The 25,564-nt window shown below is 37.1% G+C and overlaps 1 protein-coding gene across 8 annotated transcripts in view; it reads right to left on the bottom strand.

Moving 5' to 3' along the window:
- NOX4 (NADPH oxidase 4) overlaps window positions 1-20,970 on the bottom strand; it is a 146,478-nt gene extending 125,508 nt beyond the window's left edge. For 2 of the 8 annotated variants that reach the window (XM_017649753.3, XM_017649755.3), the window contains exons 1-2: window positions 20,383-20,873; window positions 19,642-19,737 (exon numbers count right to left, since the gene is read on the bottom strand). In XM_017649753.3, coding sequence (XP_017505242.3) covers window positions 19,642-19,737; window positions 20,383-20,439 — 153 coding nt within the window. In that variant the 5' untranslated portion in view covers window positions 20,440-20,873. Of the gene's footprint in view, window positions 1-19,641; window positions 19,738-19,787; window positions 20,342-20,382; window positions 20,877-20,908 lie in introns of those variants that run through there. The other 6 variants (XM_017649759.3, XM_073215906.1, XM_017649752.3 and 3 more) reach the window with 6 other exon arrangements.
- Window positions 20,971-25,564: the final 4,594 nt, after the last annotated feature.

The raw sequence follows: 25,564 nt of genomic DNA, 5'->3' as shown, positions 1-25,564 counted from the left end.
CTACATGGGTAGTATTCTACAGCTAAGAGCATGTAGCTTAGTCATCATTAATTCATCACCTTCATAAGAATCAGCTACCCCAAATATTCACAAGAAGAAATGGCTGCCCCAAGTTAGGTACCTGGCCCACTCTCTGAATAACTTCTTTTCCCATTCCCAGGGGCTTAACCTTAGATTTCAAGTTTCATTCAGGTTCGTTGTCACTAGATGGCAGTGTTACTTTCACATTTCAAATTCTACCTATCAAGGTCTCTAAAATACAACTGAGACTTCCACAAGAGACTTTTCACTATCAGTATATATTAGGTGAGTATCTATAAATACAACATAGCTTAGCTTAGTCCTTGCTATGGACTCAATGCTTGTGCCTCCCCCAAAATTCATATGTTGAAACCTAATATATTTGAAGGTGGAGCCTTTGGGAGGTAAGTAAGTTTAGGTAAGAGCTCGGGCATAGAGCCCCCACTATGGTATCTGTGCCCCTGTAAGGGACCAGCAAGGTGGTGGCCATACGCAAACAAGAAAATCTGCTGGCACTTTAATCTTGGATTTCTGAGCCTCCAGAACTGAGAGATGTTTGTTGTTTAAGCCACATAGTCTATGGGACTTCGTTAATAGCAGCCTGAACTATAAGTTCAGTCCTATACAAAAATTAAGACAGCTCTGTAGACAATATGCCATTTGAAGCAAGTTATAAAAGAATGTAACATCTGGGTAGAACAACTACATGGCTATTTTCCTAAAATCGCAAATACGTGGTCTCTTATCTTAAATCTGCTACTTAACAGCTCTTCATTTTGATCTAGTTATCAGTCCTTCTCTGTAAAGCTGAGAGAAATAAAATTTTCTTATCTGTAAAGTTAATACGATATGGTACAATGTAATAATCCTAGCTCATAGGACTTTTGTGAAAAAGTAAAACAGGTCTAAAAAATGCAAGCCCTATTTAAAATTAACTTATTGCCATAAGGTCACTGTATCACATCCTTTCTGTAAATATTCTCTTCTGTACTTCCGTAGAAAGTGTAATCCCTTCCTCTTACATTATTCATCAATACATTTATTGTGATATGCACATATCACAAGGCACTAGGCGTTCAGTAGTGAACTAAAAACAGAAAATGCCTTTTTCCTTAGGAGGTTTATATTTCAGTAGGGGAAACACATACTAATCAAACGGCTACATAATCAAATGTAAATGGTAACAATGATCAATGCCATGAATGAGAAATACAGGGCATGAGCATGTATAACAGGAAAGAAGATCTGAATAAGAAAGTCAGGGAGGTTTCCTGGATTAAGTGAGAATGAACCAAGATCTGGAAGGTGGCAAAAATCATCCAGGTATGAGAAGGACATCTACACATGGAAAAACAGCCTGAGAACTTCTGGGTGGCAAATGGAAGCATGGTGCATATATGAGAAATTAATAGTAGGCTGCTGTGGCTGGACTGGAAATGCAGGATGATACAACATAAAACTGGAGAAGCAGATATGGGTAGACACTGCTGGACTTTGTAGGTCATGCTGAGAATCTGTGTCTGTACCCTAAATGCAGTGTTAGTGGTGTAAAGCAGGGAGGTGGTATGAAGACATTCATATTTAGTAGTGATTATGTTGAATGAAGTGTGCAGAACAGATTGGAAGGGAGTAATTTTGGCAATTACTTTGTGTAGTTAATCATCACAAAAATTTTGTTTACAACAAGGACTACACTTTACAATAATTATATCTGAGTCTTATATATAGAAGGGATTTGAACACCTTATATATAGAAGGGAAGAACACCTAATTCTTACATGTTAGATAATCACAGAACTGTAGCTCTTCCACTGGGCTTTACAAGGCTGCCAGCCCATCCTTCTTTTTGCCTCTACTTACACGGCCAGTTTGTGAAGAAGCAGGGACAAGCACCCCGGCCTCCCGGCCTGCTCTCTGTCCCTCCGCTACAACACTTCACTCCCCGGGACAGGGATGTGCATTCAGGTGCCATGTCCAGTACTCTTTGCAAAACATAATACTGTCTTACTCTTTCAGTTGCTTATCCTTTGATCCAACCAGTAGGTTTCCTGCCATTTTGTGTCAATCTTTACACAAGACTTCCCTCTTGTGATTGCAGACTGAACTCACTTGATGGATTATTTAAAAAGTAAACACATCTCTGTTGCACTTCCTGAGATTCTGATGCCTTAGGCCTGGAGTGGGGCGCAAACAGTCGGTAATCACTGTTTCAGAATACAGTTGGAAATCAGACAATTCTAAGTCTGAATCTCCTTTACTTAGGTGGATGACCTTAGGTAATTTTCTTACCTTCTCTTTTTCATTTGTCTTCATCTATAAAATGAAAATAATACATCTACTGCATAGAGTTTTTCTGAGTATTAAATGAGCATATATAATATTTAAGGCAGTGCCTCACATTTAGTAAAAAGTCAAGAGAAGCTATTATCCTTTTCCTGCTCCCTGGCTATCCATAAACCTGATCTAGTTTCAGAATTTAAATGCTCATACAGCCCAGCTTCTTAGAAATCACTCTTCCTTAGTCTGCCTTCCCACTCACAGCTCTAGAGGGTGATATTCTGTGTAGTTATGGGAGTTGAGCTTTACCCCACTCAACTGTACTAAAGACTTCAAAGAAAGTTCTAGGTAACTGGTAGGTGTTCAACACATAGTGGATGAATGAATGAATGCACCTCAGAGATGATCCTTCAATGTCCTCATTTTAGGCATCAAAAAAATAATCAAAACCAAAAATGATTACCCAAGAAATCTTGTTCATACCCAGGATCAAAACACAGAGCATGTTCTTTCCATCATACCTTGTTGCCCAAGGATATCAACTCAGGTCCACTTCCCCATTCCCCACCAAACTAGAGACAGGAATTTACCCTATGGAACTGAGCAACACCCAGTTCAAAGAAAACCTTAGAATCACTGTAGCTCTTTGACAAGACTGTACAGGCCATCCAGTCCAGTCTACATTTTGTCCCAACTTATATTAGAAGTCTGTAAATATGACAAATTGATAATACTATAAGGCCACTTGGCTATGCTTTTATATTATTTGGCTCAGTTCAGTTCCCGGATGCATTAGCTATTCTAAGTTTTACCGCAATATCTCCATTCCCTGTAACTATAGTTAATAGTTCATTCTGTTGCCATTCTTTCGATTTGTGATGGCATTCCCCCACTTCCAACCTCCATGTTAACTCCCAGATGAACTCTCTTACCATTCTTCAGTGTCAGCCCAGGGATCATTTTCTCCGTAGGCCTTACAAGGTCCCAGACATCTCTTCCCATTCCCTCACTTACACCTGCAGATTTTCCCCTTTTGCAAGTAGTCTGAAAAATCTGGAGCGTTGTGCTCAATGCCTCTTTTTTGTCTTTCAACATACTTCTTTTAGATCACTTAGCACACTGTGTTGTAATGGTTCACCTGTTTACCTCGTTGCCTCCCCCAAAAAGCTAACAAGTGGCACTGCCAGTGGAAAAGCATAAACTGCCTTTTACCCTTGGGGACCTCAAAAATACATGGTTGTTAATAAAGAAAATTATTTTGAAAAATATTCCTTGGGAAAAATAATGCTCTTAGCAATGAAAGCCACAGAAAAGGAATCATGAGACAGATACATGAACAAAAAGAGACAACCCCACAGACTATATGATTTCCCAATTCAATGGTAGGCATTTTTTATGGTCTTTATAGTAAACAAAAAGGGCCATGGCAGGAAATCAGAAAGATTCATTTCTCCTATACCTTTAAGTCAAGTCTGCAGCCATAATTGAAATGTTTAGTTTGTACTATTCATATATTATAATAGGGATATGAATTTAGAATACAATGGACATTCCATGGGAACAAGACTGCACTTAAGAATTAAACTATGATATTTCAATGAAGGATTCATTCAACAGTGAATTACCTAACTATTTTGATAAGGTTTCATATGGAAACAATAATGTCATAAGCAACCAGAAAGCAGTTAATAATAATTGGAGTAATTATTTCTTTCTTAAAAATCCCAAAATAAACTACCAGTTCAGTAATCTCAGGGTATATCCAAAAGCTCATGAATGTTCCTTCATGCCGTAATAAAGTAATCCATTCCAAATGATCCTAGTTGGTTTCTGTCAACTAACTGACCAGGAGACTTTTAACTATGATGTAATTTTTGACTCAAGTTGACTTCTCTTCCCACCTATAAACTTTTTTTTTTAAACCCTGTCACTGAAAGAAGCTATTGGTTCTAAAGATGCTGGGAGAAAAATTTTTTGCCATATAACTAAAGGCCACCAAAAGTAGAAAGTCCATCCTGACTTTATATCCACATTACCTTGGGCTGAACTCAAACCTTTTCTTTTATATGTCAATACCTTTCATTCTGTCCTTCCACAAATGAACTTTCTTCCATTTTCAGTATGTAGTCTTTCCTTACAAGTCTATTAGGAGTAGAAAGAAGCGTAGCTATTACAGAGAGAAAGAAGAAAGGAAGATTGTAACATGCCGGGTATGTCTTAACTTTGTCCACCTTGTCTTTCCTGTGCCAAAAGCTCAGAGAGCAGAAAAGATTCACTTCTAGACAGTGTGTCTGTCTGGACAAGTTAAAATTCAACTTAAATGGGATTCAGAATTGCATATGAACACATTTGTTGGTTTCTACAGGCAATGCTATCTAGCGAACAGGGTGCCAGATTAAAAGGTATGACATTTCTATCACTGCTAATACCTGTGACCTCTCCCAAAGTCACCTATCTCCAAAGTCTAGAACTGAAGAATTGTTAAATAAAAATTTCCTCCACTTTTCCTCAGAGAGCTGTTCTAAAATATGAAAGTACATTAAGTGAAAATAGTTTGACCTCTTGAGTTGACAAACATTATTAACGTGGATTTTTAAAAATTTACCTATCACATTCCTGCAGATATTCATGCCCATCCCTTACCCGCTACCCCTTTCTAAAGCAAAACAGCAAGGGGCCCAAGAGTCCCAGAGCAATTGACTTTACATCATTGTGATATTCTTCCCCTCCTACAGAAATGATCCACACACAGGGAAAGGCACTGAGGAATGTATTTTGCAAAGCATGGTTGGCTAGAAAGCTAAGACAGGCCTTGTTTCCCCTACATCACAGGCCCAGCACATCTGATCACAATTACTGAGTACTTAGTCATCTCTCAGGTACTCTTCATATAATGATCATTCCAAAACCTCGCATCATTCTTTCTTATCTTTAAGCCATCTTTAATATATCAACATTCCTCCTAAAATTTAGAGGCCAAAATAAATAGACCAGTGGCCTGAGCACTTGGAGTAATTTTTAATAATTTTTGAAAAGTAGCAATACTCATAGCATGGTCCCCTCACTTAGAATTTTAATCAGACTATCTGTAATGACATTTATTAAAACTTTTATATTGAACATACGATATTCAATATTAAGATTCCTCTGTCTGTCAAGCATATCTTACTTAAACATATCTTCTTTAAGCATATCTACTCTTCCTGAACTCAGTCCTGTTCATTAATAATCCTTCTTAACTCAATCTGTAAAATTGCCCTTAAGTTCTGTCTTTGTCCTCAAAATACTAGCAATCTTAGCTAACTCAGCATGTCTTTTAATGATACCTTTCAACTTTGAGTCAAATTGACTTTCTTCCAGTCTACCTTTGGAAAAAAAAAAAGAGATGCTGTCTCCAAGAAGCTATCCATTTTAAGAGAAAATACTCTGGAGGCATTAAAGTGGGCAATATACCTAACAGAGTACATACTCAGAGGATGGATGGGATGAATGGGTTGTTTGGCACAGACTATTTACCTAAACGTCCTGATACACACACACTTAAGCATTAGACCCTCCAGCAAACTTAGTTCACAGAATTTAACAACACACAGTGGCCCAACTAGCTCATCTGCTAGTAGAATAAATCTAATGTAAAAAGATGACATATGGGTATAAGAGAGAAAATGTAAATCCAATTTAATCTTTCTTTTCTAAAAAACTTATACTGAAAAAGACCAAAATACCACATTTTGGACTGTCTTGAGAAAATAAAGTAGCATACAGAAATACATATCCAAGAGCACATGTAAATTTCTCCAAGGATACTCACTGCAGAATGATCTGTGATACCAAAACAAAAAAGGATACAACTAAAATGGCCAACAGTAGAGAAATGGAAAACGCACTACAGAAATGAAGTGTGGAAATGAAGTAAGAATATCCATGACCTAGTACTGAATTAATAATATGCATGTACATATATGTGTACCTATACATATAGACATTGAACAGATTGTACAGATACAGGTGGTTACCTCGTAGAAGGGGAGTTTCTAATTTTTTCTGTTGTTTCATCAGTATTCATTATACAGAAGCATGTGTTTCTTTTGAAATGTTAATATATTTTAACAATTAAGTACCAAGCACTAAATGGGTAAATAACATTAAAAAATCACAATAAATGGAATTAAATGGGTAATATACTTTGAAATTCTAATAACATATCCAAAGGACATAATTGTAATAACAGAGGGTATATTCTTCCCAATGATGTTTTTCACAGCATTTTCTAGGCAAGTGAACTAACAGAAGCCACTGAAGTCCAAAAATATGGGAATGTTTAAGTTAGTTGTGTTTTCATTTATTCAGTGAAATAATAAAAATAAATAATGTATGTCTAATAATGTACATTTAACAATTTGTGATAATAGGAATAAACCTAATTAATACTTAATGTATCATGCTAAAAGGAGAACACAAAGCTGCTTTCTGAATGTTCACATTATTAAAAACAAAACTTTTATTTATGAAATAAACCAAAATGTTAACAATGATTATGGATAGGCACTGAGATATAAATGACTTTTTTTTTTGGTACCTTCCTCCATTTTCCATAGTAAATGTGAAAAATATTTAATAAACATGAAAGTCATAAGAAAAATACTTTCTAAAGAAAATAAAGTCTTAAAAGTACAATCCAAGGAGTAATATTATCTCTAATGAAAATGAGTGGCAAACTTCGTTTCACTTCTACTTTCTGCATTTTCAATTTGTTTCCCTAATTGTATATATTATTTTCATGATGGAAAATACAGGGTAAACTTTCAAAATTATCTTGCGAATTATTCCCATGGCTTAATATGGAAGCTTTCAGGACATGAAGCTGCTTGCATCTTCTCTTCTAGCCTTTGAGAAATGGGAAGATACTCACTAAAGGCACAAAATCAACAGGACAGGATAGGAAAGCAAAGAAGCAGGGGAGAGGGGAACTTGTGGTGAGTGACATGGCAGCTGTCAAGGAACAAAGGGGTTCCAGGGAACATAATGAAGAACTACTGAGGTAATAGGAGGTAAGGGAGGGTGTAAGAGACAAAGTTTCGGATTGCTTAACACTACGATGACTTCAGTGCAGCCCAAACATGAAAAAGCATCCAACCCGTGGTTCCTTTGTGATCACTACCATACCATCTTACACCTTGGTTAGCTTATGTGCTGTTAAGACACTTAGCAAAGAGTTTCTAGGGTTTGTAATCTTAAAAAGCAAAAAACAAGCCTCCTTTCACCTTGCATCTCACACCTCCCTAACCCTGATTGGTCTTTGGGTTGGTACAAGCCATCTATCACCCTTCACAGCTCAGAAGTTAGGGCGATGGTTGCTGCGACACTTGGTTTATCTGCCTTTTTAAAAATCCATTTCACTCTATCCACCTATCCTTCTAATGTTCTGTCCCATATTTATTCCAGTTCTTTTATTTCCAAATGTGATGTTATATTTATTATTGATGTTGCTTTTACTATAACTGTGTGGTTATTTTTCATTTAAATGGTTATATTAAGGGCAATGCATAAGAAAGAAGCCAGGTAAACAGAGAAATTAAATAATACAGTTCTTTCTGCATTAATCCCTTTGGTCACCCAAGAACTTTTAGATTACTCACTGAAAACTAGTTATTATCATCAAATGTCTTGATTTTTTAAATAATTGTTTCATGTGTGACATCATCACCTTCAATGTTAATCTAAAAAACCATGATAACAAGTAAATACAAAAATCCTATACTTTGTTACAATATGAATTAATTAGTTCTCTTTCATTTAGTAGAGAAAGTCCCTAAATAATAAAGTCAGCAAGTGACTATATAATATTTATGCTATCACAATATGCTTTGTTTTCATTACGATGCCCTTTGAAGCAGCAGGATCTAAGTGTCCATTTCTGGGAGATGGGTAAGTAAAATGTGGCAGATTCAACTATGCAGTTGTGAGAAGCAAAGGACCCAAAAAAAAAAAAAAAACAGAATCGCATGGATAACTTGGAAAAGATAATACCAGATGAAAACAAGAAACAAAATCAGTCCTATACACAATACCTTTTTTGTAAATTAAAAGAAACATTCACATAGAACACCAACAGAAGGACACACATCAGCACATTAGGAAGTTTGCTACTGTAGGGAGGGAAGAGAGACTGGAGAATGGGTAATGATTAAAGAATGAATTAATAAATGAATGAATGGCGAAGAAAGCAAAAAGCGGCCTTGCACAGACCCATGAAGATAGTACACTGTTTCAATACTCTGTACCTGACATTATAAAAACATGTCAGGTATGTGTTTAAATACTCTCTACCTGACATTATAAAAACATAGTTCTTTAAATCGTTTGTTTTTTTAGAGAGGATTCACTGTTTATGTCCTAAAATAGTTCTCTTCATATGTCCCTCAATTTCTGGTTTGACAGGAAGTTTAAAAACAGCCAAGAAATTTGGAGCTAAAATTTGAAAACCACTGCTAACTCAAAAGCATTCATGAGCTTAAAATTTTTCAAAACTATAATGAAGAAAAAAAGGTATACTGTTATTTACAAAAAATCCCTTAAAATGCCTCAGAAATTTTGCAATGCACAAAATTGGGAGTTAACATCTCTTAGTTCCTGGAAATTTTTACGGTCATTAGCAACACCTTACAAATAGATTTCAACATCAAACATTCTCAACTTCAAAATGTTTGCTGAAACAACTCTAGTATCCTCATGAATTTGCCTACAACAACCTGCCATTAGAAAGGGAAGTCACACTTTTTGAGGGCTTCATATACATTTCTTCCTCATCTCACTTAATCCTTTCCTCAAAAGAAAAAATCCTGTAACAGAGGTATTAGGTTAAACCCTGCAAAATTTTGTAAGTCAAAATGTTTCAATACTGGAATTTTCATGTAGTTCCATTTAATAAAATAATTCTCCATTTAGAATTGAGGTAACAAAGGCTTTGAAGATTTCAGTAAACTATTTAAAGATTCATTTGGTAAGAGGTAAAGTCAAGAATTCAATGTAGGTCATTTGTCCACAGAATCTATGTTCTATTTTTATCACATTTCATTACATTATAAATTTTCACAGGTATTATTGTATTTGAAAGTTATACTCATAGTTGCTCCATGCTTAGGAAAAGGCAATAGCAGCTACTTGGTTTTAACAAGAATTAGAGTGAATTTCATACAAGACTTTAACAAATTAAATTTCATATATCTAAACTGTATGGGTTGAACAAAATATATTTCCTTCTTTAAGAATGATATGCTCAAGCTTTAAAACCAGCACAAGTCTAAGACTGGCTTTCTACAGGTAGACCAATATTAAGTAAACCTTTCAGATCTATTACGAATCTAGAATGCTTCCAAGATCTTCATTTGACTCATTCTTTCACTTTTCTTATGTTTTAAAAAATAGAAAAGATCAAAATAGCTGAATAGTTCGATGATGGGTTCTACATAGTCCAGGCCAACCCCAACCCCACAGAAAAATTCCATGGGAGGTGACACGTGTATTACAGACAATGTGCAACAGCAAATGCCACTTCTCAAGTGGGAGAACATTCATATTGAAGCTCTACATTCTTGTTGTTTAACGTGAGTCATTTTTTTTCCCCCAATTGGAATCCATCCGTATAGACCACTGATGACATTTGCTTAGTTTCCTCTGTAGATATTCTGAGCTATGGGAAAAAAGAAAGAAAAGGAAAACATATTCTTTACCTTTACTCACATACCTCAAAGTACTTTACAAGCGTGCTTTTGAGCCCATGATTTCAAACCAAGAGGCTCAACAAAACTCAAAGACCCAAAGTAACTTCTAGGAGTAACTTGGCCAAGGAAAATTAGTGAGAGGTATGAACATTCCCATCACCCTGTTTCATCAGTATTCTCAAGAGGCAATTCTTATGTTTTTGTTCCACAACTCTCTCTGGTTAGAGCACTCTCACTAGCCTGGAAATCCATGTTCCCCTATAAGGTGGGGTGACAGGGAGTTACTCAGAAGATGTTAACTGGAAGCCACAAAAGAGAGACTATATTGGGAGAAAAGGAAGTCAACAAAGAGAATTAAAAGTACAGCATGGGGGTAAAAGACACTTGTTTAGATCACTCGCAGTAGAGATCCTTCCAACCGACCTGAGCTTCCTAAGATTACATCAAACAAACTTGCAATTTGAGATCAGTATTTGGTAATCCTATCACAGGAAAAAGGAATATGATCAGAAAGTCATTCACCATAGATCATTTCTTAAATTGATCTTCATGTTGAAGTGCCATTTTTTGTTTGTTTAAATCTCTGTTGTATAAAATGCTTTCACTTTGTGTACATCACTCATCTCTTCTTGTCTTAAACTACATATGACCTGACCTCCTGGTATATGTCTAAAGACCTTTAACAATTTCTAAATCCACAAAAAACATTGAAGTATGTCATTTTTTCCCTATAGAACTTGTATTTGGTTCATTCCTCCATAGACAGGAATCATTGTCAAATTCAATTTTCTAATTCCTAAAAAATGTAAACAAATTCTATTGATCATGCAAAGTCCATCTTCTCCTTAACCTATTTTTTCTTTTAGTCCCTTTGCCAGAACTTAAAAGAAACTACTTTTCAAAAGATTTTTATCACATTGTTTGATATTATCATATCACAAGGTTATATTAAGTTGTGGATACTAAGAAGTGAGGTAGGCTCACTTCCCATGTAGATAGTGTGTTCTTTTACTAAGGTCTCATCCTTAGGTTATGCTGAGTGAACTAATCCTTAACTACATGTCACAGACTTTGAAGACCCTACTTCAACAGTCAACACTTGTAAACATACTGGATATTAAAGGCCATCTGCCGCTTTTCTCTCATGAAGACAAAACCTTCTTTCATTCCTTTCTCCAAACTGTCCCTTACAACTCCTAGAGAAACTCTGTCAAGGTACCATGGCAGGAACCTTAAAAGCTGGGAGGAATGACAAGAGACAGAAACAGTATGTTAACCATTTTCCACACTGCTGATGCTTTCAATTTTTTGAAGTACCTCCCTGTCTACTAAGACATCTGATCCCAAGCACAACACTCTGAGAGAAGTAGGTTAGGTTCATCGCATTTTATTAGAACAGTTAGGGGAATTACTGTTATGTGGCCATGACAAACGAGAGAAAAGGGAAGGAAAGCAAGAAACTGGCAATTTGACTACTTAGTATATAATAGGTTTTAAGTACATACTTAATTCCATAAGCAAGTTATTTATAATGTCTATGCTTTAGCTTCCTCTTATGCAATGTGTCTACCTTACAGAGAAGTGAAGACCCTGACATGGGACATATAAAGAACTTTATACAATGTCCACACATGAGAACATTTCAATGAATGTTGACCCTAGCATTTTTTTCTTTTAATTTTCTTTAAGGTTCACAATACACAATAATTTTCTGACATAGGCATTATTGCCCTTGTTTATCTGTTGAAGACGCAAGATTCAGTGATTTAATAAATGCTTTTTTGAATGAAATGTTGTCTACTCCAAGCTGAAATTCTACACAACAATCATAGCCAAGATGCCTCAAATTTTGTGCCAATTACAAAAAGCAGCAGATAGCCTTCCTATGTCCAGAGCGATTAGGGAGGCAGCCAGAGGCCAATGACGGGAAAGGATGGGCCTCTGCTGTATGCTCAGCAAGGTCCTTTCATCTTTATATATTTCTGAATTCCTCTTAATATTTTTATTTATAAACAAATACTTTTAATATTACTATTTAGTATTAATAGCATTAATACTATTAATACTAAATAATGCCACTAATGATTACAGTAATAGCTATCATTTGCTGAGTGTATATACACCACATACTAAACATTTCACCTGCATTTTCTCATTTAATATTCACAACTAACCTAAGAGGAAGGTTAAAGCCTTACTTTATAGATGAGTTCAATTTAGACTTGGAGAGTTATCTGCCAAAATCATAAAGGGAGATAAATGCCTGAGCTACGATTCAAAATCATATCCATATAGCTCCAAAGCCCATCTTTTCAATAAGGAATTAAGGTTCTTTCATGTTCTGCCCAGAATTATGTGGGCACTTTTAAAACCAATTTTATGATCAACACAGTGGTTGGCATAATGAACTAGAAACACTAACTAGACACAGAAGACCTACCACCCACCATTCAGCCTGACACTGCGTCAATAAAAAAGATATTTAACTACCTAGTAAGTTCACCTATCAGATGAGATAAATGAACTAGAAACATCTCTAAGGTCCCTATAATATTCTGCAGTTTTATAGGCACCTCTCCCTCAGGCTGGGTGATTCCCAGGGGAGGGCGTACAGCATACAACATCCAGAAATATGAGGAAATAAATTCCTGTTGTTGAAGCCATCCAGTCTGCGGCACTTTGTCATGGAAGCCTGCAGCAGTAGGTATCGGGATGAGGTGTACCAGTCCACCTCAGGTTTAAGAATAACCCATAAACCATATTCTTACCTTTATTTCCAATGAAGTATTTATTGATAGCAAAACATACAAACATACAGTCTTACCCCAGAACCACTGTGGTAGGATGCATATGAGCCCCAGATAAAAGTAAGAAATTCCAGATTCTAACTCAGTCTATTTCAGAACCTCCCAGGAGTGATCAAGAGCATGGTCTTCAGTATCTGACAGATATGGGCTCAAAATGGGCTTCTCCAGTTGTTAGCTGGGTGACTTGGGAAAGCTACCTAACCACTCAGAATCTCAGTATCCCAATCCTGTAAAAAAAAGGTGACACTTCTATCTTCCAGGGTTGTTACAAGGATTTAATTAAGTGTAAAGATTAAATGAAATTTTAAAAAGGAAAGAGGAAAGAACTTTGTCTGGTACAGTACACACTATGTGATTGATAAATGGTAACAGTTGTTATTAGATTGAACCATATGAAATGGCAGATATTTTATTATTTTTGGTCTACAAAAATGGCAATTCATAGAGGCAGAAGAGCACAATGGTTAAGAATACACATTCTAAAACCAGGACACCTGGGGCTGCCTCTGTTATGCACTAGCAAATTACCAAAGTTCTCTAACTCATCTTTTAGCTAAAAAATTAAAGATATCTATCCCACAGGAGGGATGAAAAGATGAAATTAAACCATGAAAAACTCTTAGACTGAAACCTGGCACCTCATCAGTCCTCAATGAAGAATGTAATCTGTTATTGATATTATTATTATTATAATTAGTAACAGAATGAAGGAAGTACATTTACAAATCTCTGAAATTAATACCACCTTCCAATTCTATGCTGTTTTGGATGGTATTGATAAAAGAGAATTACACAATGGGCATTTAGCTGTACATGACAAAGAGGTTAAACATTTGAGTGTCAGAAGTTCGATAAATATTGTGGAATCTGAAATAATTTAAATAAAAGTCTCATAATTCCTTAACAACTTGTCTATGACAAATCTAAAACAACTGTAATGCTAAAATATGTTATCTTGTGGATAAGTCAATAATTTTCTTTAACTCTTAAATTGCTAAACATCTTTACATATCATTTCATAAAGATGAAAAGCTAGCGGTCTGTACACTGTGCAGTTTATGTTTATGTTCCTGCATATGTGCACAATTTTTCATTCTGACAGGCTGAATACTTAACTGAAAGAGGACCAACCGACCAGGATTGTGACTCAAGCCACTAATTTAGTGGGTGTTAGTGAGAAAATCACTTCAACTTCATTTTTCTATTTGGGAAAATGAGGAAGAACTCTAAGATACTAAAGCTGGCTTCCAAGTCTAAAATTCTCTGAGTCTCTATCATACATAGTTTAAGGATATAATGATCACATCAAAGTTCTGTAACTCATGTTTTCAAAATGATAAGAATAAAAAAGTTCTGTTTGTGTGTTTGCTTTGGTTTCAAAAATGATAAGAATAAAAAAGTTCTGTTTGTGTGTTTGCTTTGGTTTCAAAAAATGATAAGAATAAAAAAGTTCTGTAACTCATGTGTTCAGAATGATAAGAATAAAAACGAACAAACAAAAAAAACCTCAGTTAAAAGTATGCCCTGAATTGAAACCACAATGCTCACCTGGGCAAATCTATATAACTTCTATAATCTGTGCAATAAAAGGAAAGAATTAATGACCAATCTCTTTTTTTTTTTTTAAATCAACAGGCGGCACATATTCCTTCTCAGCAGAATTAAAGCTGCCTACCCAAGAAGTGAAACCAGTACTGACTTAAAATCCTAGGTCTACTTATCCACAGACTCCAATCTCGAACCTTCAGAAATTCATATGACATCAGATTTCTGTCTCTGAAAAATGTTAATTACAACATAACTCCCAGGACTCTTGAAAGGGTAAATCAGTTAATGTTTCTAAATCACTTAACAGATAATGATTGACCAAAGAAAGATCATTACTGTGAGGATAGAAAAAGCTCTATTCTCACAGCTTTCTTGCAGTAAACATAGGTATCTCAGTAAGAGGTTTAAAGAAGACAAAAAGAAGACCTGTTATGACCAGGAAACAGATCTCAATAATAATCATGAAACAATGAAAAAAAATTAAATTCTCATCACCACACCACAACAGTAGCTAGGTTGAAACTAAGTAACCCATATATATGCAAATGTTACTTAGGGAGAGGGGATATAAAACCAATTCACATTGAATCTGGTGCCATAAAACACATTTCTTCTCAAATTAAAATTTTCTCCTCAATTAAATTATGCCACGTAATTATTAAAACAACAGAAATACAACTGAGATATAGGTGAACTTGCATATGAGGGATTCTAAAGACAATATTATAAGTTAAATTGCCCCAACATTTCAAAAAATCTTTAGCAGGGTCAGTCATAACACATTAATACTTTCTATTATAAAGTACAAGCTACATCTGAAAATAAATCGAAAATGGATTTCATCTTCAGAAATCAGCGGAGTTCTTTATTTAAAAGGTTCCTATGGGAAGGTGGAGGATGGTATTATCTGGCTTGATTGTTTGTTTGTGTGCTTGCTTTGGCTTCCCTCCAAAGATTTTTTTTTCCTCTTAGCTAATTTTAAGACTCCCAAACGCACAGCCTGTCATAATTAAACATCTCCTAGAAAGTGCAGAGTCTGATCAGCACATTAACTCAGGCATAAACCAGCCGTGACCGGGTTGCCTCCAGGTCTGGATAAGACCAGGCTGGGAAAGAACGATCAGGATGAAAACTCCTACTAAGACAAAATAATCTCAACATTATTTTATCTTCTATCAAGATCTATTAAGATCTTCTTTTCCCTGTCAGTTCTTATGCAATTTTTTAAATCATTCATTTTGGTCTGATAACAGTCACCTAGCCTACTAGAAATAAAAACAGATGTTCTAGTTCCTAGAACAAATACTTTGACTTTTACCTCTTCCTCAAAGGAAGAGCCACCAGAAGGCTCAGATCTCAATAATAATCATGAAACAATGAAAAAAATTAAATTCTCATCATTGATTTGGGAGAAGTCAGAGATATTTTTATAGTTACACGCCAATAATTAGAACCCACAACTGCCCATTCAATATCGAACTAGTGAAATGTGTCGAGGGTCACCAAGGAACTGAATTTTTAGGTTTATTAATTTCATGAATTCAAATTTAAATTTAAAAGCTGACATTTATGTTATTGGAAAATCTTTAAATATGTCTTAGACAACTTGGGTTTGTGATCCACTTGTTCACCTGCAAAATTTTATGACATCTAAACATAGGTCAGGTATTTCTGATGAAAATTTACTCAGTGAATTGTGATATGTAATACTGGCAAAAAATAATATACAATTTCTCATGAATGATTTTAAAAATATTGATCATACGTTGAATACTTCAACCCATTATAATACTTTGGATATACTATCTTAAATAAAACATATTATTAAAGGTAATTTTTAAAAATGTTAATGTACTACTGGGAAAATTTAAATTACAGATGACTCGCATTATATTTCTAGTGGGCAGCACTGATCAATAGTAATACTAACCAGTGGCATAAGTATCTGAGATGAGTTAGTGAAGGGAAGTGGTTTAGAAAATTTGGCAGTATGGAGAAAAAGCAAAAAGTACAGCCAGAACTGCATCCACATCCTACCTCTGACACCAACCACCCAAAGGGACTCGAGCATGTCACTCAGCTTCGCCAGCCTATATTGCCCCATGTGTAAAATGGGAACAATAGTTTCCTGGCTTAAACAAAATAAATTTATGAAGTTCCTGGTATATTAAAAGTATAAGAGTTGAATAAATAGTTGTTTTTCAATAGAAAGCAGAGATATCCAACTGTTAAGAATTAACTGCTTCTCAATGTCTGTGTCCTCCTGCAGATGGGCTGTATTCTGGGAACCCTTCCTTTCCATAGTATTAGTGCAACTTTGTTATTACGCTACTTCTAAAGATGAGTAAAGCAACCTTTCTACTCAATGCTATTATCAACCTTTCTACTCAATGCTATTATCAAATTGTCATTCTCTTCATTTGCGTTTTAAAGTGGTAGTGACCAAATTCATTCCGAGAAATACCATCATGATTTGTATGAACCCAAAATTCACCTTAAAGAGACTTATAATATCAAATTATCAAAAATGTGTCCTTTCCAGGCTTTTGTATCATGATAGAACCATGTTTGTGTGTTTGGTAGGCTCTAAGATGCATAGCTCAAAGGCATTAAGTTAGTAATATATAGTTATTAAACATGTAAAATATGGGAACAAAATTAATTTTAAAATGAATTACATACCATTGTCATACTATATTTCTTTGCAGTTTGTAGAATGTCTACAAATTCTTATACTATGAAACAAAATTCCAATCACCAAAAGATTAGAAAAGCTATCCCAAAGACAAATAAAAAGAAATACTTCTTCATAAAGCAAGTAGTAGAACTATAGGTAGAGGTCCTTTGGCACCAAAAATATAGTCTGAAATATCTATTGCAGAATGATATAAATTAATGACTAGAAATTTCATATAGGTGATTACTGAAAAGTGAAAAGTGTGGAAGCCATCTTTCATCTTTCAGCATGAAACCAGGAAGAAGAACCTTTCTCTCCAAGGTGACTCTTCATAAAATGTTGACTCTTGACTGGAGTAAATTATGGGTCCACTCCCTATAATCATTCTTACATTTCCATGGCAACTCTACAACCTTTCTCTTCTTCAATCTACTTCTTTGCATTTTGTTTACTCTTAGTCTTCCATTTAGTTCTTTCATTATTTTTTTCTTTATTCATTTGATCAATATTTATTGAGTCCCTACTTTTTGCCAGCTGTTCTGTAGGCCTCACCTTTGAACCTCACTAGCCAGTCATATTATTCAAACAAAAGCACTAACATGGGATGATGGTCGAGAGAGGCAGAACATATTTAATTCTTAAATTAGTTGGGTTTCACGTGTGTGAATATGTGTGTATATATATACTCTTCATCATATCTGACTTGTCACTAAAATAAATCTTAAGTTGCTACACAGCATACAGACTCCTAAAAATTAACGTGGTTTCTATCAAAATTAGGTATTATTTGAGCCCATACTATGTTATACAGCTGAAATCCAAAGTTCAGTTGTGGATTTCCAAGTTGTCTATTCTTAGATTTTATATTAATGCACATGCCTCCTGAACAGAATTTACCATTTTTGATGGCAAAATTTACCACTGTAACTCTCAAGAGTTTTCTCCAATCTGTTCATCAAGCTTTACGATAGGACAGCTGTATCTCCCACTGAAAAACTTTATGTTCACTAATTCACCCCTAAGGGAGAATTTCTAGGAAACAAAATGAAAATGAGAGACCAGCAGACTTTCATGTGTTTTTACTAGAGAGAATTTTTCTTAACTTGTTTACTGAAGTGTTATAGCATTTACCTGTTGGATTTTCCATTAGATTGTAAGCAATCTGAGTACAGGGGCAAGCAAGGTCTTGCTCTCTGTGTGCCCCTTTGAAAAGCATAGGTTTCAAGACGTTTGCTGAATGGTTAGATGTCAGGTTGGTTGGGTGAAAGAAAGAAAGAAATGTTCAGATTTAAGAGTTACCAGTAAAATGAGTTTACTCTTTGAGACTATTTTTCTCTGCCCATTAGTTAAAAATAAAGCTGTTGGGTGATTATGATGTGTCAGAGTAGGTTCATCAATTGTAATAAATGTCACTCTGGAGGATGTTGATAATGAGGAAGGCTGTTCATATGTGGGGGTAGGAGGGCATATGAGAAATATCTGTACCTTATCCTCAGTTTTATTGTGAACCTTCAACAGCCTAAAAAAATAAGTTCTTTAAAGAATAGGTGTTAAGCTTTAAAAATACCAATTGTGTAACCGATAATGAAAAAATAGGACTTTATTGAATACAATAAAATACCAATTAATTAATTTAGGCTCAATTTATTGCAGTTTTAATGTGTACCAAGTTTAAAGATATGTGAAGATCTGTAAATGTAAAAGCAGGAAATGGGAGGCTGGTTCCACTGAATTCCTTTGATCTAACCATTATTTCACATAGCCATTAAACCAGGAAAAAGAAAACAATGCATCTCCTATTTAGAATGTATTTTCTCCCTCAGTGAAAAGGAATGACAAAATCTGCTTTTTCAGGTGCCCTGAGATTTTTTTCATTATGTTCTAAACTTTTTGTTTGTTGCTTAGAAAATGCTATCTCCTTATACAAAGTAAGATGTCCTCAGTGCCGGTCTTTTGTTAGGGAGTCAAGTAGGAAGGGGATAGAGAGGAAGAATGAGATCAGACACATTAAAGAATAGAGAAAAAAACAATATCAACATGAAACGAATCAGACCAAAATTTTGCACAATATCTTTCTAATATTAGACGAGAATACAGGAACCCTAATAAGCCAGTACCCTCAGGGCAAGCAATCAGAAATACCCAGACGTGAATTACTGCATTAAACACATACTCTGAGAACCAGCAGTAAAAGGAAATAGTGCAGTCTGGATAAGCTTACAGGCAGGCTGAAGTCTTGATTAGTGAAAACTAAAAGCCTGGTATTGGTTGGTCCTGGGGGAGCAGATCCTTCAGAGCACTTTGCGGCTGGCAAGATGTTGCAACATTTTTCAGCCGCTGCTAGCCTAGTCTGGCACTTTCATTCCTTTCGTGGTTAGGAAACTATCTGGTTTTTAAGAGAGTCAATCACTTTCACCTGGACAAGTGTAACTGCTAAGTCAGGGAAATCTGAGCGCCTCAGAGAACAAGAAATGCTTTTGAAGTGAACAACCGATGTTTCTTTAATGACTGTTGAAACTGACCAAACCCTGTAGCAATGTCTGCCCACATTAAACCCATTCCACCAGGTCACCCGAGTCCCACTTACCCCCAGCATCTGGTGGAGGTAGTGATACTCTGGCCCTTGGTTATACAGCAGGAAGGTTTTCCAGAAAAGCAGGACATTCAGTGAGAGCCAGATAAACTAATTCATACAAAGGGAGAGAGACAACAAAAATTAAAAATAAACATTACCTGGTGAATGGAAACCTCAGGTACATTGGTGGATACAATACTTTCAATGGAGCTCCAAATAGTAATTGCAGAAAGCATTTGCAATTAACCAGAAAGCTGAACACCAACCAGACAGAGGAAAACAAATCTGGCCTCACTCAGTTCCTGCACCTGACATTAGACATTTGGGTTGCAAACAGGTCTCTTAAACGATCTGCAGATGTACCCCTTAAGTACAAAATGAGACTGAGAAATTAGTGGCCTCACCAAGTCCAAGAGTTGTATGTTAAAATACATCAAACACAAGCAATGTGGGAAAAGAGCAGAAGGGATAAGATGTGTAAAGGGTTAAGGAAAAGCTGTGCTCCCTGAAACTGATCTCTCCCTTCCTCCACATCCGCTCTGCCGTCGGTGGGTAGGAGGGTTCCCATGCATTTGGGGAAGAGGGTCGTTATTGTCCCCACGTATTAACAGCGCAAAGTTTTGTTAGTTGAGAATGTCTGAATTGAGAGGCAAAACTTCCACTCCCAACTTCCCACCCGCGCACGCTCAGAGAATGAATCAAAATCGCGGCACGACAGACAAACCGCCGGGAGAGCCTCGCCCGCCGTCCTACCAGGCAGAGGTGCTTAACCCCTTCGTTGGCCAGCCAGCTCCTCCAGGACACGGCCATGCCGCCCGCCCCGCCGCCGTGCGCTCTGCGCCCGCCGGCCCGACGAGGAGCGCCGGCGGCCGGGCTGCGGTCACCGTCGCGCCGCCTGCGGGGGGGCCGGGGGTGGGCCGACGGTCAGAGGCTGAGTGGCAGCCCGGGGGCCGGCGCCCAGCCAGCGCGGGCGGGTCTGCGCCCCGGAGCCGGGCTGCAGCGCGCCGCGGCCCCGGCCCCGGCCCCGCGCTCCCCGCCCCGCCGCCGGGCTCAAGAGTCCGCCCGCCGCGCCCGCCCTTTGTCTCGGGCGAGCCTGCGGCTGCGGTGCCCGCGGTGCAGGGGGTCCCGGTGGGGGGGTACCCGGGAGGCGTCCTCGCCGCCTCTGCCCGGCCTGCCCCGCTCTGCGAGACCCGCAGGGATGCGGAGAGCGACACTCAGACCCAAGTGGGCACCCTCCCGCCCAAGTGGGCACTCTCCCGCCCCTCGTACACACACACACCCCGAGGTCTTCGGGACTGGTGGGTTTCCCCAAGAAGTTCAACTCAAAGAGCCTTGGTAACGAAATCTGAGCCGGAAATAGCCTTTCCTGGACTCCCGTCCCCCTTCTCCCGCCCGTGCTCAGCAACTCATCCCACCCCCAAACAACAGCTCTTACCTAAGGGCACCTCCCTCGACCTCCCCCTTCTCTGGTCTCATCCCTCCCTCAGCCCACAGGGATGCAAAGCTTTGAAGAAAATTCTAAGTGAATAGAACCCAGGGGGTTTAATGGTTAAAGCTGACGTAATTCTCAGGGGCTTTAAGGAAGCTCCGATTCACTTTAGAAATGTGCATTTTATTACCTAGTATCTGAATCTGTTTAGTAATAGGAATCCTCTCAAGCTTGTGCCAGGGGCTGGTGAAGGGTGAAGAGGACTATGGGATTGACTGACACACAACTACCTGTCCTCCACTGCAGTGTATTGGTATTAGGGAAGAGGAAAAAAAAGTCATTCACAAAAAAGATTGTCTCATGCAAAATAAGTACAAAGTTTTGTTAAATCAGAAATCTTGCCAATTTTCACAAGTGACAGAAAAAGTCAACTACTAGTGGCCTAATTGCATGAGTTTCAACCCCTTTTTAACAGAAAACATTTTTTTAATGAAATAACAATGCATGCCATATGTAATCAAAACAAAAATTTCATAAAATACTTCCCTTACTATATGTAAAGTACTTTTCTCAATTAATTTCACCAACTGATAAAAGACTGCAGAATTTGAATTAATCTATATCAAGTCCCAGTTGCATTTCACAAAGTTCTCTAATAGTCTGCCATCTCTTTTTGATACACAACTTTCCTGGTACATGCATGATCAAATCCTGAAAACTGCCTCAAATCTTTCAGGAGTCAGGAAACATACTATTTACCAATAACATCCTGTTCTTACTGACCATGCTAAACGACCAGAAAAAAGAGCACATGGAGTGACATCACTGAAGGAAAGTTAAATGCTGGGACACATTGGTACTCCTCAAATTAGACCAAGTAACTTTCCTAGGGCCATAATTTCATAGATGGGAAGTGGGGATGGTCTGGCAAAATGGATTGGTTCTTGTCATGAGTTGAGAGGAGTGAAGCAACTAAAGAACAGTAGAATAAGAGACAATTTTTTTTTTTTGCTTAATCAACTCAGTTCTTCTCTTTTTCCAGTTTTTTTGAGAAATAATTGACATACATCACTGCATAAGTTTGAGATGTGCAACATAATGGTTTGATTTATATATATTGTCAAATGATTAACACAATAGGTTCAGCCAACATCCAGCTTCTTATAGAAATACAATAAAAAGCAAAAAAGACAAAGGTAAAAAGTGTTCTTATGATGAAATCTTATAGAAATACAATAAAAAGCAAAAAAGACAAAGGTAAAAAGTGTTCTTATGATGAAAACTTTTAGGATTTATTCTCTTAACAATTTTCCTATGTGTCCTACAGCAGTGTTAGCTATAGTCATCATGTTACATGATACTGCTACTACTTTCTTCTGTTTTTTAATGGAAGTTTCTACGTTTTGACCACCTTCCTCCAGTTCCCTCCCTGCCCCACACCCTACGTCTGATAACCACAAAATTGTCTCTTCCTCTTGAGTTTTTGTTTGTTAGTTTTAGAGTCCACATGTAAGTGACATCATACATTATTTGTCTTTCTCCGTCTGACTTACTTCACTTGGTGTAATGCCTTTGAGGTCCATCCATGTTGTCCCAAATGGTAGGATTTCCTTTTTTTTAATGGCTGAATAATGTTCCATTGCACATACATGCGACATTTCCTTTATCCATTCTTCCACTAACAGACACATTTTTTCAAGTCTTTGCTGTAATAAACGTGTTGCTATGCACATGGAGTGCAAATAACTTTTCAAGTTAGTGTTTTCATTTTCTTTGGATATAGTCCCAGAAATGAAATTGCTGGATCATATAGTACTTCTATTTTTAATTTTTTGAAGATCCTCCATGCTGCTTTCCATAGGGGCTGCACCAATTTACAACCCTACCAACACTGCATAAGGGCTCCCTCTTCTCCACATCCTTGCTAGCATTTGTTATACTCCTTTCTTTTTTGGTGATGGCCATTCTGACAGGCATGAGGTGATATCTCAGGGTGGTTTTAATTCCTATTTCCCTGATGACGAGTGATACTGACCATCTTCTCATGTACCTGTTGGCGTTTTGCATGTGTATTTAGATCCTTTGCCCATTGTTTAATTGGGCTCTTTGGTTTTTTTTGCTATTGACTTATATGAGTTCTTTATATATAGTGAATGTTAACTCCTTATCAGATACATGGTTTGCAAACATTTTTCTCATTCTATAGGTTGTCTTTTCAGTATTTCGATGGCTAGAGACAATTTTTTAAAGTTCATCTACTTTCAGAGAATAAAATAAGACAAAATTAATGGCTCCACCTCTTACTTTGTACCTACTAAGAGTCAGCTATTGTCCTTGGCACTTCATATACAAAAATCTCACTTAATTTCTAGAATAGCTCTCACATGGATCTCAGCACCCTATCTTTATAGACTCGGAAACTGAAGCTAAAAGAGATTAAGAAATTTGCCTCAGGGGGTAAGGAAAATGGGCAGCTATTGATTGAAAGGTAGAGACATCCAGTTAGAAGATAAATAAGTTCCAGAGAGCTAACATACAACATGGTGAATGCTGACCTCATAATTGAAAGTTGGTAAAAGAGTAGATCTTAAATTTCCTTGCCACTAAAAGGAAATGGTAACTATGTGAGGTGATGGAGGTGTTAGCTAAAACTAGGATAGCAATCATTTTTCAGTCTGCAAGTATCAAATCAACGTGTTGTACACTTTACACTTTCACAATGTTATATGTCAATTATTACATCTCAATAGGGCTGGAAAAGAATTATGTTAACTGGAAGAGTAAGAGCATTGCCATGAAGATGAAAAAAATTTAAAAATAAGAGAAACTTGCCTGAGATGGCAAGACAGGATTTGCTCATGGTTCAAATAACCCACAATCAGATACTTCTGTGAAATCCTTTTGTAAAATGATAGATTGCTATACAAACTGAGTATTATATTTATCACTATTATTCTGCAGGAGCTCTCTGAAAGGGGCCCAGGATACGACTGTTGATGTTGCCTTACAAGGAAACAGTACTGCCAGCTATCCCCAGGGGCACAGACATTGCCCTGTTACAGGAGAACTCTCATGAATGACGTTCTTTTCAATTCTCTCTAAGCCAGATTGTTTAGTACAAGTAGTTACTGTTATTCCCAAGATAGGAAAGGCTGTCCTTGAAAGTAATAAGGAGAGAGTTCTGCAGCTATGTCAGTATTCCCAAAATCATAATGAGAAAAAAAAAATCACACTTTGGCCAGGAAGACTTCACAGGAAAAAAAAAATGACAAAACACCTTTGCTTTTGACTGAAATACTGGCAAGATTGTAGTAATCATCCTATGCTGGTTATACATTCTGTTTGGCAGTTACAGATGTTTTTGATCTATTAGTTATGACTTAACAAACACAGAAGCTTTCTTTTTTGGTAGACAGTGTCCTTCAAACTATGAAATCCATGGGAGAAAAACTGATTAAAGATTACCCTTTTGGCCTGCTGTATTACTCTGGACTTCAAAATACCTTTATGTGTCAGCTCAGAGGCACACCTCTGCCATGAAGCTTTTCCTAGCCTGCCTGTCTCCACGCTCCCAGGCTCATCTTGTGGTCTGTGCATTCATCAGTGTGTTCCTAATTCCCCTCGCACACAACCAGTAGTGTATTTTCCACATATTAGTTTAATTGTATGTTTGTGTGTCATATTCCCCTCATCAACTGACCTCCTTGAGCACAAGAATTCTGTCTTATCCTGTCTTATTCAGTTTTAGTCCAGGACTTAGGACAAAGATTGATACATAGCAGGCACTTACAGAATGTTTACTAAATGAATCAACAGTAGTTAAGTGTATTATTTTTCTTTCTGTACCTCTCTAAAATTCCAGTGTCTCAAGTAAAGTTTCTACTAATGTAAGAAAAGTTCTGTTCTGCTTGGTAATTAACTGCCAGAAAGGGACAAATAGGACAAAGACCCTTCGATATGGGTGTCACCTAACCCACAGATACAGACTATGCAGTTGAAACAAGTGGGCACTTACATTAGCTTCCTGGAGCTGCAGAAACAATCATAGAGTGGCTTAAAAACACAGAAATTTATTCTCTCATAGTTCTAGAGGCAGAAGTCTGCTATCAGACCACTGCATCAAAATCAAAGTGTTGACAGGACCACACTCCTTCCCAAGAACTAAGGGAGAACCTGCTCTTTGCCTCAGCCCAGTCCTGGTATGTGTTGCCATACCTTGGCTGGTGGTAGCATCACCCCAGTCTCTGCCTCTGTGGTCATATTGCCTTCTCTTCTGTCTGTGCATATGTCAAATCACCCTGGACAACTACATGTAAGAGAATGAAGCTGGATTATTGTCTAACTACACACACAAAAGTAAACTCAAAATGGATCAAAGATCTGAATGTAAGTCATCGAACCATAAAACTAACTCTTAGAGGAAAAACAGCCAAAAACCTCTTGAATATAAATATGAACAACTTTTTCCTGAACACATCCCCTCAGGCAATGGAAACAAAATAAAAA

This window comes from Manis javanica, chromosome 11 (assembly GCF_040802235.1).
Source record: "Manis javanica isolate MJ-LG chromosome 11, MJ_LKY, whole genome shotgun sequence".
Classification (NCBI taxonomy): domain Eukaryota; kingdom Metazoa; phylum Chordata; class Mammalia; order Pholidota; family Manidae; genus Manis; species Manis javanica.
Note: the sequence above shows the minus strand (reverse complement) of the source record. Positions and strands in the feature narration are given on the sequence as shown.